This window comes from Mus caroli, chromosome 10 (genome assembly GCF_900094665.2).
Source record: "Mus caroli chromosome 10, CAROLI_EIJ_v1.1, whole genome shotgun sequence".
Taxonomy (NCBI): Eukaryota; Metazoa; Chordata; class Mammalia; order Rodentia; family Muridae; genus Mus; species Mus caroli.
The window spans coordinates 69,974,523-69,986,554 of NC_034579.1; the positions used below are offsets into that span (position 1 = coordinate 69,974,523).

The 12,032-nt window shown below is 49.2% G+C and overlaps 2 protein-coding genes and 1 pseudogene across 3 annotated transcripts in view; 1 reads left to right on the top strand and 2 right to left on the bottom strand.

Annotated features, from left to right (window-relative positions):
• C10H22orf15 (chromosome 10 C22orf15 homolog) overlaps positions 1 to 777 on the bottom strand; it is a 2,831-nt gene extending 2,054 nt beyond the window's left edge. Inside the window, exons 1-3 of the mRNA XM_021174406.2 lie at positions 675 to 777; positions 502 to 528; positions 37 to 123 (exon numbers count right to left, since the gene is read on the bottom strand). Coding sequence (XP_021030065.1) covers positions 37 to 123; positions 502 to 526 — 112 coding nt within the window. The 5' untranslated portion in view covers positions 527 to 528; positions 675 to 777. The remainder of the gene's footprint in view (positions 1 to 36; positions 124 to 501; positions 529 to 674) is intronic.
• Positions 778 to 5,220: 4,443 nt separating this feature from the next.
• Positions 5,221 to 5,649, bottom strand: LOC110303864 (annotated as a pseudogene).
• A 2,726-nt stretch (positions 5,650 to 8,375) lies between these two features.
• On the top strand, positions 8,376 to 9,520 carry Vpreb3 (V-set pre-B cell surrogate light chain 3). 2 transcript variants are annotated; one of them, XM_021173535.2, is made up of 2 exons: positions 8,376 to 8,462; positions 9,201 to 9,520. In XM_021173535.2, the coding sequence occupies exons 1-2, from the start codon at positions 8,411 to 8,413 to the stop codon at positions 9,518 to 9,520; spliced, it is 372 nt and encodes a 123-aa protein (XP_021029194.1). In that variant the 5' UTR covers positions 8,376 to 8,410. The 2 variants fall into 2 exon arrangements, with proteins under 2 accessions (XP_021029194.1, XP_029338037.1); XM_029482177.1 differs by having other exon boundaries at positions 9,240 to 9,520.
• The last annotated feature ends 2,512 nt before the right edge of the window (positions 9,521 to 12,032 follow it).

Sequence of the window (12,032 nt, forward strand, 5' to 3'; positions counted from 1 at the left end):
CCCCCCCCCCCCCCCAGTCCTTTCAGGTCTTCTCACCTTCTGGGGGAACCTGAGCTTTCTGTTTCAGATGCACAGTGAAATTTACCAGGCTGCACCAGGGGTTCACCAGCTCCCGGCAACCAGCTAAGGGAGGGGCAGAGATGAATGAGTAGAAGTGACAGCCTCCTCCTCCAACTAAAAGAACTCCACTCCCACACCCAGAGACACCACTGGGATTATGGGCTAAGACTCAGTTTCGGGCCCAGTCCCCTTGGCAAATGCTTCTCAGACTGCAGACTCTTTCGTCCATCTCCTGCTGTGTAGAAGGTTGGGGACCGCAACTGAAGTCCTCCCCAGACTCTGGCCCTGTCTCTTGTCCTTTCCTCTTGAGAACAGCTTTCTCACCTACCCATCCCCCCTCCCAGTCTGTATCCCTCCTTCCTGAGTCTCTAGGGTAGAGGGAGATAAAACTCCTGAGCATGGCTCCTGAGTACGGTTTAGGGACAGGGGAACTCTGCTTACCTCCAAACATCACAGTGATAAACATCGCTGTAGGAGGAAGGAGACATATCATGGAGCTTTAAACCTCCTGCTGCTGCTGCTCCTTTTCCAGTCTCCACCCAGGAACCGTGCAGGTGAGATTTGCTGCATTAGATAGGCTTGGCTCCTGGCTCTCTGGTCTGGCCCCTGCTCACCTACTGGCTCACCTAGTCCAAGACCACTGACCTCTTCTTTCTTCTGCTGCTTTCTGGGTGCCAGCAGCTCCTTGAGCTTCCAGTGGTCTCCATGACACTGGGAGCTGCCAAGACATCTAGGCAGGAAATGCTTTTATCCTCAGTATCCTGGTAACTGGACCTACGGGGGCGGGCCTTCAAGTGAAGCTCTGGTCAGACCTATAGCCTAGGCTCCAGACTGAAGTCCCTAGGTGTGGTGGTTTGAATATGCTTGGCCCAGGGAGTGGCACTATTGGGAAGCGTGGCTTTGTTGGAGGAAGTGTATCACTGTCAGGGTGGGCCTTGGAGACTCTCCTCCTAGCCCTGTGAGAGGCAGTTTGCTCCTGGCTTCCTTTGGATGAAGATGTAGAACTCTTTAGCTCCTTCTCCTGTGCCATGCCTGCCTGGATGCTGCCATGCTTCCTGCTATAGTGATAATGGGCTGAACCTCTGAGCCTGTAAGCCAGCCCCAATTAAATGTTGTCCTTAGTAAGAGTTGCCTCCATCACAGTGTCTGTTCACAGCAATAGAGACCTAACTAAGTCCCTAGGATACCTGGATACTGTTTCAGAGAATGCCTTTCCTACCAGGGAGAGACAGTTTGTAGGCTGCAGAGATGTGGGCACCCTCACCAATCACTGAAGGCCCTACTAACAATGGTCTCTTCCCATGTGACTTTTGTTCCACACACCCCCCACTCTCACCCCCAGCCTTCCAATTATCTTCTTTTGTTCTTGTTTCTTTTTGTCTTCTCTCATTATTCATGTTTATGGAGGTAGAATTTACATTCCCCTTTGGAGTGTTTTTAAGTTAGAAACAATTAGTTACACGTGCTTGTGCTTATTTTGTGCTTATTTTATGTATGCAATTTTGTAAGCATGCCTGCGGGTTAGCTCCTTCTACCCCATGGGGACTGGTGACAAGCTCCTTAACCAACTGAGCCATCACCTTGGCGTTGTTTTCTACTTTTGACAGATCTGTAGTGACCTTATCCAGGGCACAGAGTGTTTCCATCATCCCTTTTCCACTGGTGACTCTCAGAAATTGTGAGAATAAAAATAACCCTTAACTGGCCACAGGGGCACACGCCTTAAATCCCAGCACTTGGGGGTGGGGGGAGGCGAAGGCAGGCAGAATGTTGTGAGTTCAAGGCCAGTGTGGAATACAGAGGGAGTGCAAGGACAGCCAGGACTACACAGAGAAACCTTGTCTTGAAAAACAAACAACAACAACAAACCCAAAGAAATAAAATATAAAAGAAAGAAGGAAGGAAGGAAGGAAGGAAGGGAGGGAGGGAGGGAGGGAGGGAGGGAGCTGGAGAGATGGATCAGCAGTTAGGAGCACTGACTGCTCTTCCCAAGGTCCTGAGTTCAAATCCTAGCAACCACATGGTGGTTCACAACCATCTGTAAGGAGATCTGATGCCCTCTTCTGGTGTGACTGAAGACAACTACAGTGTACTTATATATAACAATACATAATTTTTTAATTAGATATTTTCGTTATTTACATTTCAAATGTTATCCCCTTTCCTAGTTTCCCCTCTGAAAATCCCCTATCCTCTTCCCCCTCCCCCTGCTCTACAACCCACCCATTCCCACTTCCTGGCCCTGACATTCCCTTATACTGGGGCATAGAACCTTCACAGGACCTAGGGCCTCTCCTCCCATTGATGCCCGACTAAACTTCCTCTTGCTTCAAGCTTCCTTGAACAGCCTCCAGTTTGCTACCTACTGTACACAGACAGCATGCGGATCCCTCCTGTAGTGTTATCTTAGTCCCCCAAGTCCCCTTCATCTTTAGAGAATCTTTCTGTTCTTCAGGTTCATATGTTCACCCCTCCTCCCTGGCATCCACAGCTGCTTCCTCAGCTATGTATGCAGCTGTAGCCATGGGTCCCTCTTTGTGTTCTCTTTGTTTGGTGGTTTAGTTCCAGGGAACTTTGGGGTTACTGGTTAGTTCATACTGTTGTTCCTACTAGGGGGCTGCAAACCCCTTCAGCTCCTAGGGGACTTTCTCTAGTTCCTTCATTGGGGACCCTGTGTTTCATCTAATGGATGACTGTGAGCATCCACTTCTATATTTGTCAGGCACTGGCAGAGCCTCTCAGGAGACTGCTATATCAGGCTTAATCTTGAAAGAAAGAGAGAGAGAGAGAGAGAGAGAGAGAGAGAGAGAGAGAGAGAGAGAGAGAGAAAGAAAGAAAGAAAGAAAGAAAGAAAGAAAGAAAGAAAGAAAGAAAGAAAAGAAAAGAAAGAAAAGTCTTTAGACTTTTGACTCCACCCTTCTACCCTAACTAACCTGGGTGGCTGTTGGTGGGGATTTTATACATGTGTGTCTAATGACAAGAGCTAACCACAAGACTGCCAAACAAAGGCCACCCCGACCTTACAGAAATGCTCCCGAGAAGCCATCCACCCAGCAACTGTGTGTTTAGTCTTGGACTTGGGCCACCCTTGTTATCGATCCTTGTAGTCAAGGATTATCATTTCAAAAATACCTTACATAATCCGTTTCACCTTTGAAAACTTCCTCTTGCTTCAAGCCTCCTTGAACAGCCCCCAGTTTGCTACCTACTGTACACATACAGCATGCAGATCCCTCCTGTAGTGTTATCTTAGTCCCCCAAGTCCCCTTCATCTTTAGAGAATCTTTCTGTTCTTCAGGTTCATATGGTCACCTCTCCTCCCTGGCATCCACAGCTGCTTCCTGCTGGTCCTGGCCATGGCGTCCCATGAGTGGGCTCAGAGCATAGGGCCCATGGTACATGCTTTCTTCATGAAACCTGCTCCGGGTTGTGTATATCTGCAGTTGCTTCCCTTCTATTGCTGGGGGGTGCTCTGTCGTCTGGGAGTTTAGGAGTTTGGTGACCCCATTCACTTGCTGCTGTTTGGGAATTGGGGGAAATGATGAATGAAGTCAGTACAGACTTCTGTCTATGTGTCTTTGCGTGCTTGTGGGAGCAGTTTTCATTTCTTGGGAATGTTACAGGAAGAACTGCAGGGTCGTCTGGTGTGACTGTGTGCTCAGCCTTTATAGGAAAGTGCTTGTGTATTTCCCAGTTGCATACTTGGTTTGTGTTGTCTTGTTTTCTGTCTTTGGTTGACCCCGGGCCTCCTAGATCTATAGCTGGCCAGAAGTACCTACTTGTTATTTCTCGATACTAGTTAGTGTCCCTGCTATTCCCCTACCCCCAACACACACACACACACACACACACACACACTTCTTTTGTATCCAGGGACTCACAGGTGCTAAGTGCTCTGCCACTGAGCTAATAACCTCAGCCATCAGCAATGCTGGCCCGCATTCACCATCCTCTATTTTCCCATCTCTCTTTCCCCTCCTCCTTCCAGACTCTTCTATGTCCTATGTTCTCACGCTTAGCTCCACCCACCCCACCCCTTTTGAGTCCACCTCTGTGCTTATTCATTTCTCTGTTTTTTTATTCCATTCCTCAATAGGAATTTCTGTTTCATAGGGTCGCCTCTCCTGTCTCTCACATCTCTGGATGGGTAGGAAGGGGTCTGGCTCCTCCCTAGAGCTCCCCACTGACCCACTTTGTCCCTAGATAAACACTTCTTTTTTTTTTTTTGTTAGCCTTGCTATTTCCATCTGGAAAAACAAAACAAAACAAAACAAACCCGGGGGAAATCCACATGGCGACTCAGCGGGTTGCTTGTGACTCTGATTACTTCAGCTTTCACAATCCTTTCTTCTTGTTACCGTTAACTGAGGCAGAGTTCTGTATGGAGCCCAGATGGTCTTGAGTCACGATGTTACAGAATTAATGTGTCTCCCCAGTGAGGAAACTGCTCCACTCGGAAATCAACGGTGGGCGGCGGGGGGGAAACTCCTTAATAATAGAGCAGGACTGGTTCCAGCTAATGTACAAAAGGGACCCAGTCTCCAACAGAAAGACATCTTAACTTATATAGTTTCATGGCCCCAACATACACTTCAAGCAATTGTCACGTTTTACAGAGACTGAAATTCTACGGTTTGGCTGTTGGACAAATGGAGAGATTCCGGTGTAAACTTGTTGCCAGAGTGATCATGAGACAGCCCACAGCTGCTTTTCCTAGGCAGCTGGTAACTAAGGTCATTGTCCCTGGCTGGCAGAATTATGCTCTTCCTGATAAGAGACACAAGGTTTAACTGGGGGCACCAGCCAGGGTCGCCTTCTCTAACCTGCTGGGTAGATGCATGCTCTTGTAGCTATTTTACAGGTAAGTTTATTGATAAATCCTTTACAACATCTTTAAAAAAAGACTTATTTATTTTATATATACATAAAACACACTGCCTTACAAATGGTTGTGGGAATTGAACTCAGGACCTCTGAGCAGTCCTTGCTCTTAACCACTGAGCCATCTCTCCAGCCTGGTAAATCCTTTATAGCATCAGTTTATTTCTCTCATCTTCTTCAGTGTCTTTTTGCTTCAGCCTGATAGTGCTTAGATTAGAAGTGGGTACCACCGTGCCCTTTTTAAAAAAAAAATTTTTAATGACGAAAACAAAAATATACCTAAAAGCAAAGGTTCTGAAAAAACCATTTGTTCTTCCCTGTCTTATATCACTCACTCCTCAAACTTGACCTTGGCCTCCCGCTTGGCCTTGTGTTTCAGCGCTGGGTCCCTGAACACATCCTTGTTGACAACAGTCTTGTCTAAGGGGATATCCACAGAGTCGTTGTAGTTATAAACTTTCACAAAGGACTTGATCTTGGATCGCTTGGCGATTTTCTTCTTTCCCATGGCAGCTGTCACTTTTCGGGGATAGTGGTCAATTCCAGCCACCAGCGCATGGCTGTAAGGGCGGTACGAGGTGCCATTGTCAATGTTCTTAATGATGACGGCTACGGTCCCGAGTAGCGTCCAGCCAGGACCAGCACCACTTTCCCGGGTTTCATGAATCTGCCCATTTCGACAGCAAGCAGCCAGCACCCAGCAGAAAGGAAAGAAACCACAGCGCCCATCTTAAATGTCCTAACACTTTAAAGACTATCTCAGTACTCAGTACGCAGCAAGTACTCAGAACAGTACTGGAGAAGCAAGCAGTATCTGCAGAGCTCATTCACATATGGGGTACTGTGTGAGAATGGAACACAACCTAGCCGCTCTTAAGTGTGAGGACGGTGACACCCAGAGCCAGACTCTGGAAGGAAAGACACGGAGGACCAGAGGGCTTCAGGCTCTGAGAGTTGCCATTTCCTGCTCAGTTCTGAGTCTCAGGTGGCCTGACCCTTCCACCTCAGAAAACAAAAGCCAGCCAACCAAACTCACTGGACACCAATAAGAATGTGCTTGAGCCGGGCGTGGTGGTGCACATGTTTGATCCCAGCACTCAAGATGAGAGGCAGGAGGAATTTTTGAAGTTTCATTAGTCCTGGTTAAAGAGTAGGCAGATCCTGGGTGTTTAAATAAGAAGAGAAGGGGGAGCCGGGCGTGGTGGCGCACGCCTTTAATCCCAGCACTCGGGAGACAGAGGCAGGCGGATTTCTGAGTTCGAGGCCAGCTTGGTCTACAAAGTGAGTGCCAGGACAGCCAGGACTATACAGAGAAACCCTGTCTCGAAAAACAAACAAACAAACAAACAAAAACAAAAGAGAAGGGGGATAGATAATAACTGTAATGTATGTGTAATAAATTACACACAGCTATGACAATGAACTCTATATTTCTGCACACACATGGATGATTTGTTATTGTTTTGAGGCAGGGACTTATTATATAGCCTTGACTGTCTTGAGACTTATTAGGTAGCTCAGGCTAGCCTCTAACTCAGAGATCCTCCTGCTTCACTGGGATTAAAAAGCTTGTGCCAGTGTCTCCCACCCCCAGCCCCACCTCCCTTCTCTTCTCCCTCTTGCTCTGGCCCCCACTCACCCCAGTTTCTTTATTTGTTTCTCATTAAGGGTGGTTGTGAGCCACCATGTGGTTGCTGGGATTTGAACTCATGACCTCCAGAAGAACAGTCTGTGCGCTTAACCGCTGAGCCACCTCTCCAGCCCACATGGATGGGTCTTAATGTTGTATAAAAGAAGCAAACATGAACAACACACACACACACACACACACACACATTCTACTTAGAGTAAAATCTCTACACAAACAAAATTAATCTACTGTGACAGATCCCAAAGTGATGGTTCCGTTGGAGCTTGTGCTGGTCAGTTTTCTATCACTATGACAACTACCTGAGGTGACCAGCTTATAGTGAGGGAAGGTTAGTTTTACCTCATAGGTTTGGGATGTCAGTCTATGGCATCATTGCTTCTGGGCCAGTGGCAAGGCAGCACATCATAACAGCATCATGACAGAGAGTATGGCGTGGGGCAAAGTCAGGGTAGGCCAGGTAGCAAGATCTGTGGTCCTTCTATACCTTAAAGGGAGTGGTCTTATTATCTAAAGATGCCCCCACTGGGCCTATATCCCCAACAGAGTCAAGCTGGAACACTTGGGTGTTTTTCTGTCTCTGTCACAGCATCGGATGCCCATTAGAGATGGTTGCAAGCCACCATGTGGTTGCTGGGAATTGAACTCAGGACCTCTGGAAGAGCAGTTAGTGCTCTTAACCACTGAGCCATCTCTCCAGCCCAACACTTGGGTCTTTGTGAGGCCATTCTAGAGCAGTGGCCCTCAACCTTTCTAATGCAGCCACCCCTTACTGTCACCTCATGTTGTCATGAACCCCCAACCATAAAATCATAACTACATCATACCTGTAATTTTGCTACTGTTATGAACTGTTTCTGATAGTATTGGGCAAAAGCGACCCCTTTCATACAACCCTGAAAGAGGTCCAGACCCACAGTTTGAGAACTGCTGTTCTAGATCCAGACTATACCAGGGGGAGTGTATTAGTCAGGAGTCTTTAGAGTCACAAAACTTATGGAATGTCTCTCTATATTGAGGGAATTTGTTGTGATGACTTACAGTCTGTAGTCCAACTAACCCAACAATGGTCAGCTGTGGATGGGAAGTCCATGGATCTGGTAGTTGCTCAGTCCCACTAGGCTAGTTATTTCAGCTGGCCTTCTGTCTAAGCTAGAAGCTTGAAGTAGGCTCCAACAGATGTGCTGGCCAGTAAGTGCAAGCAGGTGAAGAGAGTGAGTCTTCCTTCTTCCAATGTCCTTATGGAGGCCTCCAGTAGAAGGTGTGGCCCAGATTAAAGATGTGTACCACCATGCCTGGATCTGGGACTTGCTTGTCCCAGGCTGACGCAGAGGTCTCCTTGCCTCAGTCTCCTGGGATTAACGGCGTGTACTACCTTGCCTGGGCCTAAGCTCTCCATGGCCACTATGGCCTCAAGATCTCTGAGCCAAATCCAGGTCAGAAATGTGTGTCTTCCAGCCACAAGATCTGGATCACAGGTGTGCCCTCCAATTCTGGATCATAGTTCATTTCAGATATAGTCAGTTGACCACCAGAAATAGTCATTACAGGTAGATATACACTAGGAAAGGGTATGAGAGGCTGTCCGGGGAATGCCAACTTCCTGCAAATGGATGTGAAGGGTTCTGATCTCCTGCTGGCTGAGATGCCAGGACATTTGGAAGATAGGGCCTGACCCTGGCCCCAGACACAAGCGTCGTCCTTCAGTCAGTGGGCTGATTTGCATGCTCTATTGTGGTCCAGAGACTTCCCCATGCCTGTACCACAAGCACCCAGAGCACAATACTGCAGAACTCTAGGTCGGCCTTCCTGCTTCTGGCCATGGACTGCCCCGGTTGCCTGCCTCTGCTCCTGATGGGAACATTTGTGGCAGGTAAGACACATCCAGGAATGAGGTGGGGGTTGGCACCAGCTTGGGAAAACTCATGCAAAGAAGTGAATCAACAGGGTAAGTGGGGTGGATCCTAGGAGAGGCATTGGGGTAGAGCAGAGAGCCGGCTGTAGGCAGCTCTGTCCAGGACTAGGGGGAAGCCAAGGTCCACACTGAAAGTGGCTTTCCGTGTGGACCTTGGCTTCCCAATTTGTGGGTCTGCTTAGACTGTGGTCCTTCAGCAACTCTGAGGAGAGGGCAACTTCTTGCCTTTCTTTCTCAGAGGAGGCTAATAAAGATGGGCAGCCCCCTGCTCCACAGACCCTTTAAAAGGCAATCCTCTGTGGCCAGCAGTTTGAAAGTCAAGATGACAGTTAAGCATTCTGAGAGGTCTGGAGGGCAGTTACTTTGTACCTGAGGTTGAATTATTAGATTGAGGGGTAAGGGTATTGAGAAGGAAGGTAGGTACTAGGGGGACCTAGAAGGCCACACTTGAACACTAGGCTCTCAACTGAACATGGATTCTTGGAGACAGGACAGTAGTGCTAATTTAGGGGTCACTTATTCACAAGCCCCCATTCGCAGAGGAAAACAGAACGGTAGATGGAGCAAACTATGTCTCACAGAACCATCCAGGGCACTAGGCTCTGAAATATATTTAGGAGTGGGAATCTTTGGTCTGATAAAATATTTGTAGGAAGGAGCCCAGGCTAGCCCTTAGTGGGTCTGTGTCTTTTTCAGTCTTTCAGCCAACTCTGACCCAGCCTGACGCATTCTCAGTCTTCCCAGGCCAAGACGCCCATCTCAGCTGCACCATTAATTCCCAGCACGCCACCGCTGGAGACATCGGGGTGTCGTGGTACCAGCAGCAGCCAGGAAGTGCTCCCCATCTTCTCTACTACTACGCAGAAGAGGAACACTATCGGCCCGCTGACATCCCCGACAGATTCTCAGCTACCGTGGATGCAGCCCACAACGCCTGTATCCTCACCATCAGCCCCGTGCTCCCAGAGGATGACGCCGATTACTTCTGTTCCATCGCCCACACCTTTGAACCCTAGGTCTGCCCCCCGACCTTGGGCCTCCTCTTTTTCTCTTAAGTCTTGCTTTCTTTTTCTTTTTCTTTTTTTTGGTTTTTCCAGACAGGGTTTCTCTGTGTAGCCCTGGCTGTCCTGGAATTCACTTTGTAGACCAGGCTGGCCTCGAACTCAGAAATCCGCCTGCCTCTGCCTCCCGAGTGCTGGGATTAAAGGCGTGCGCCACCACGCCCGGCTTAAGTCTTGCTTTCTTTCCTTCCTCTGTGAAATGAGTTAATAACACCACAGTCCTGAGAACTGTGAGATCCTGTGTAAACAAATAAATAAAATAAATGTCAGATCGGAGGATGTGGAGATTGGGATTCTGATGATTGTACTCTGAAGAGGAGACACCTGAGATCCTACGGGAACGTGGCCCAGCTTTGTCCCTATCCCTTAGGAGTTTAGCTTCCCTCCTGGCCTTCCAGTGACCTGAAGATAGTGAAACAGGAACCAACACTTGCCACCCTCCCCCCACCCCCGCCCCCAAGTCCTGCATGGCTGATTGTGGTCCAACGCTCATGGTTCTTGGGTGGCTGGTCCCCATGGAGTTCATGCTGATGGGGAGGGGAGGGGCAGCCCTGCCTCTTTTTGAAGTCTCTGGGCAGGTTCCCAAAGATCTTGATGGTTAGAGGCAGGTGTTCTCAGAAGGGCCCTGAGAGGCAGAAATGAGGATATTGAAAGCAGGTAGAAGATTATGCAGCATCCTTCCCCACTCAGAAACAGTGTGTTTTACTGATTCCCTGAGGGAAGCTTTCCCACAGATGCGTTACCACATCTGAGCAGTCACGGCCAAGGGGTGCCACAATTGACAAAGGGCAAACTTTGCTGTTAGAAGTAGAACCGAGTGGGACTGGAGCTTTCTAAAACATTCCTGAGCCAGTGTGGTGCCACAAGCCTTTCATCCCAATACTCACAGAGACAGAGGCAGGTGGATCTCTGTGAGTTCAAGGACAGCCTGGTCTGCAGAGGGAGTTCCAGCCATCCAAGGATAGATACATAGCAAGCCCTTGTCTCAAACCAAAACAAAATTCCTGGGCTGGCGGGGGTGGGGGTGTCACAGATCAGCGATAAGAGGATTTGCTAAGTATAAACAGTGGCCCTGGGCTCAACCCCCAGGATATAAAAAGCAAAGAAACACACATAAAAACGTGCATAAAAACAGACGTGTCCAGCTGCTTCGCCGGGGCTCTGAAGAAGTGTCTCATTTCTGGAGATGAGCATCCAGATGCCGCGTTTGGGGGTTACGGTGTCCCAGAAGGGTCTAGCTAGCTTACACTCTGACTATCTTCTCGCCCTTCTCGCTTTCATCCCCCTTCACCTCATTGTGGTCTTATATGAGCGGTGGGGGAGGGGGGCATGTCTGCCCAGGGTTACCTTTGAATAAAGGATCTCGAGCCTAGCCTCAAGGAAGGTTCAGCTGTAATTGGAGGCTCTAGACTCGCCTTTCCCAACCTCAGTATTTTCCTGTGCGCTCCGTCCAACGCGGGCTCCGCTCTGCCCAACGCGGGCTCCGCTCCGCTGTGCCAGAACATGCTTTAGGGACACCAGGCCACCAGCGGCCAGGCTCAGCAGCAGGGGCACAGAGATGATGAGACCTCCTGAGGCCTAGAGTGGTCCCGGAAGTGCCCGCGGGTGGGGAAGGGTAGGGTAGTTTGCTGGGGTGGTGCTGGGGGTGGGGGACACCTGGTGAGCAGGGCACCAGGCCCTGGGGGAGCCGGATGTGGCTCCGCCTCGCCGGCCAGCTGGTGATCCTGTCCCTGCCCAGATGCTCCCCCCTGCGTCCTCTCCACTGATCCTCCCCGCTCCACCACCAGACCTACCTATGGCTCAGTTGGACCACCGCGAGGGTGCCCCAATTGGCGCAGGATCTGTGGGGAGCTCGGTGCGCGGATCTGCGGCCTCTCACGGTCCTCCAGCTTAGAAACAGTGATTGAGCCTAGCGTTTGTCCTGTGCCAGGCTTTGGTGGGGGGTATGAGTTCCCGAGAGAGGTGGGCGGTTTGGGGTTCTAGATCTTTGGATTTTCACTCTGGAAACATTTAACAGAGTGTTGGGGGGCAGATAAAGCACTCGGTGGTCGTCTCACCCCTCCCTTACTCTCCAGCAGCTCACCATCTCGAAACTCATTAAGTGTGGCACTGCTACACGTTCTCAGTCAGGGTTACTAAATGGTCATTGCGACAACTCAGAACGTTTGCAGGGCACGAAGAACCCTAAGCACTGGGAAGCCTGAATCAGGATTGCCAACTGGCCTCTGAAGGCAATCTTGGGCAGCGTGCGGGGTTCTGTTCTTAATCCCAGCAATGGGCAGATCTTTGTGAGTTCGAGATTATACTGGTGTATATAACAAGTCCCACGACAGTCAAAGCTAAACCACGAGATCCTATCTCAAAACCCAAATAAATAACTTAAAAAAAAAAAAAAAAAAAAAAAAAAAAGCTTGGCTTTTTTTTTTTTTGTTTATTTATGAGTAGACAGCGACACCATGTGGGGAAT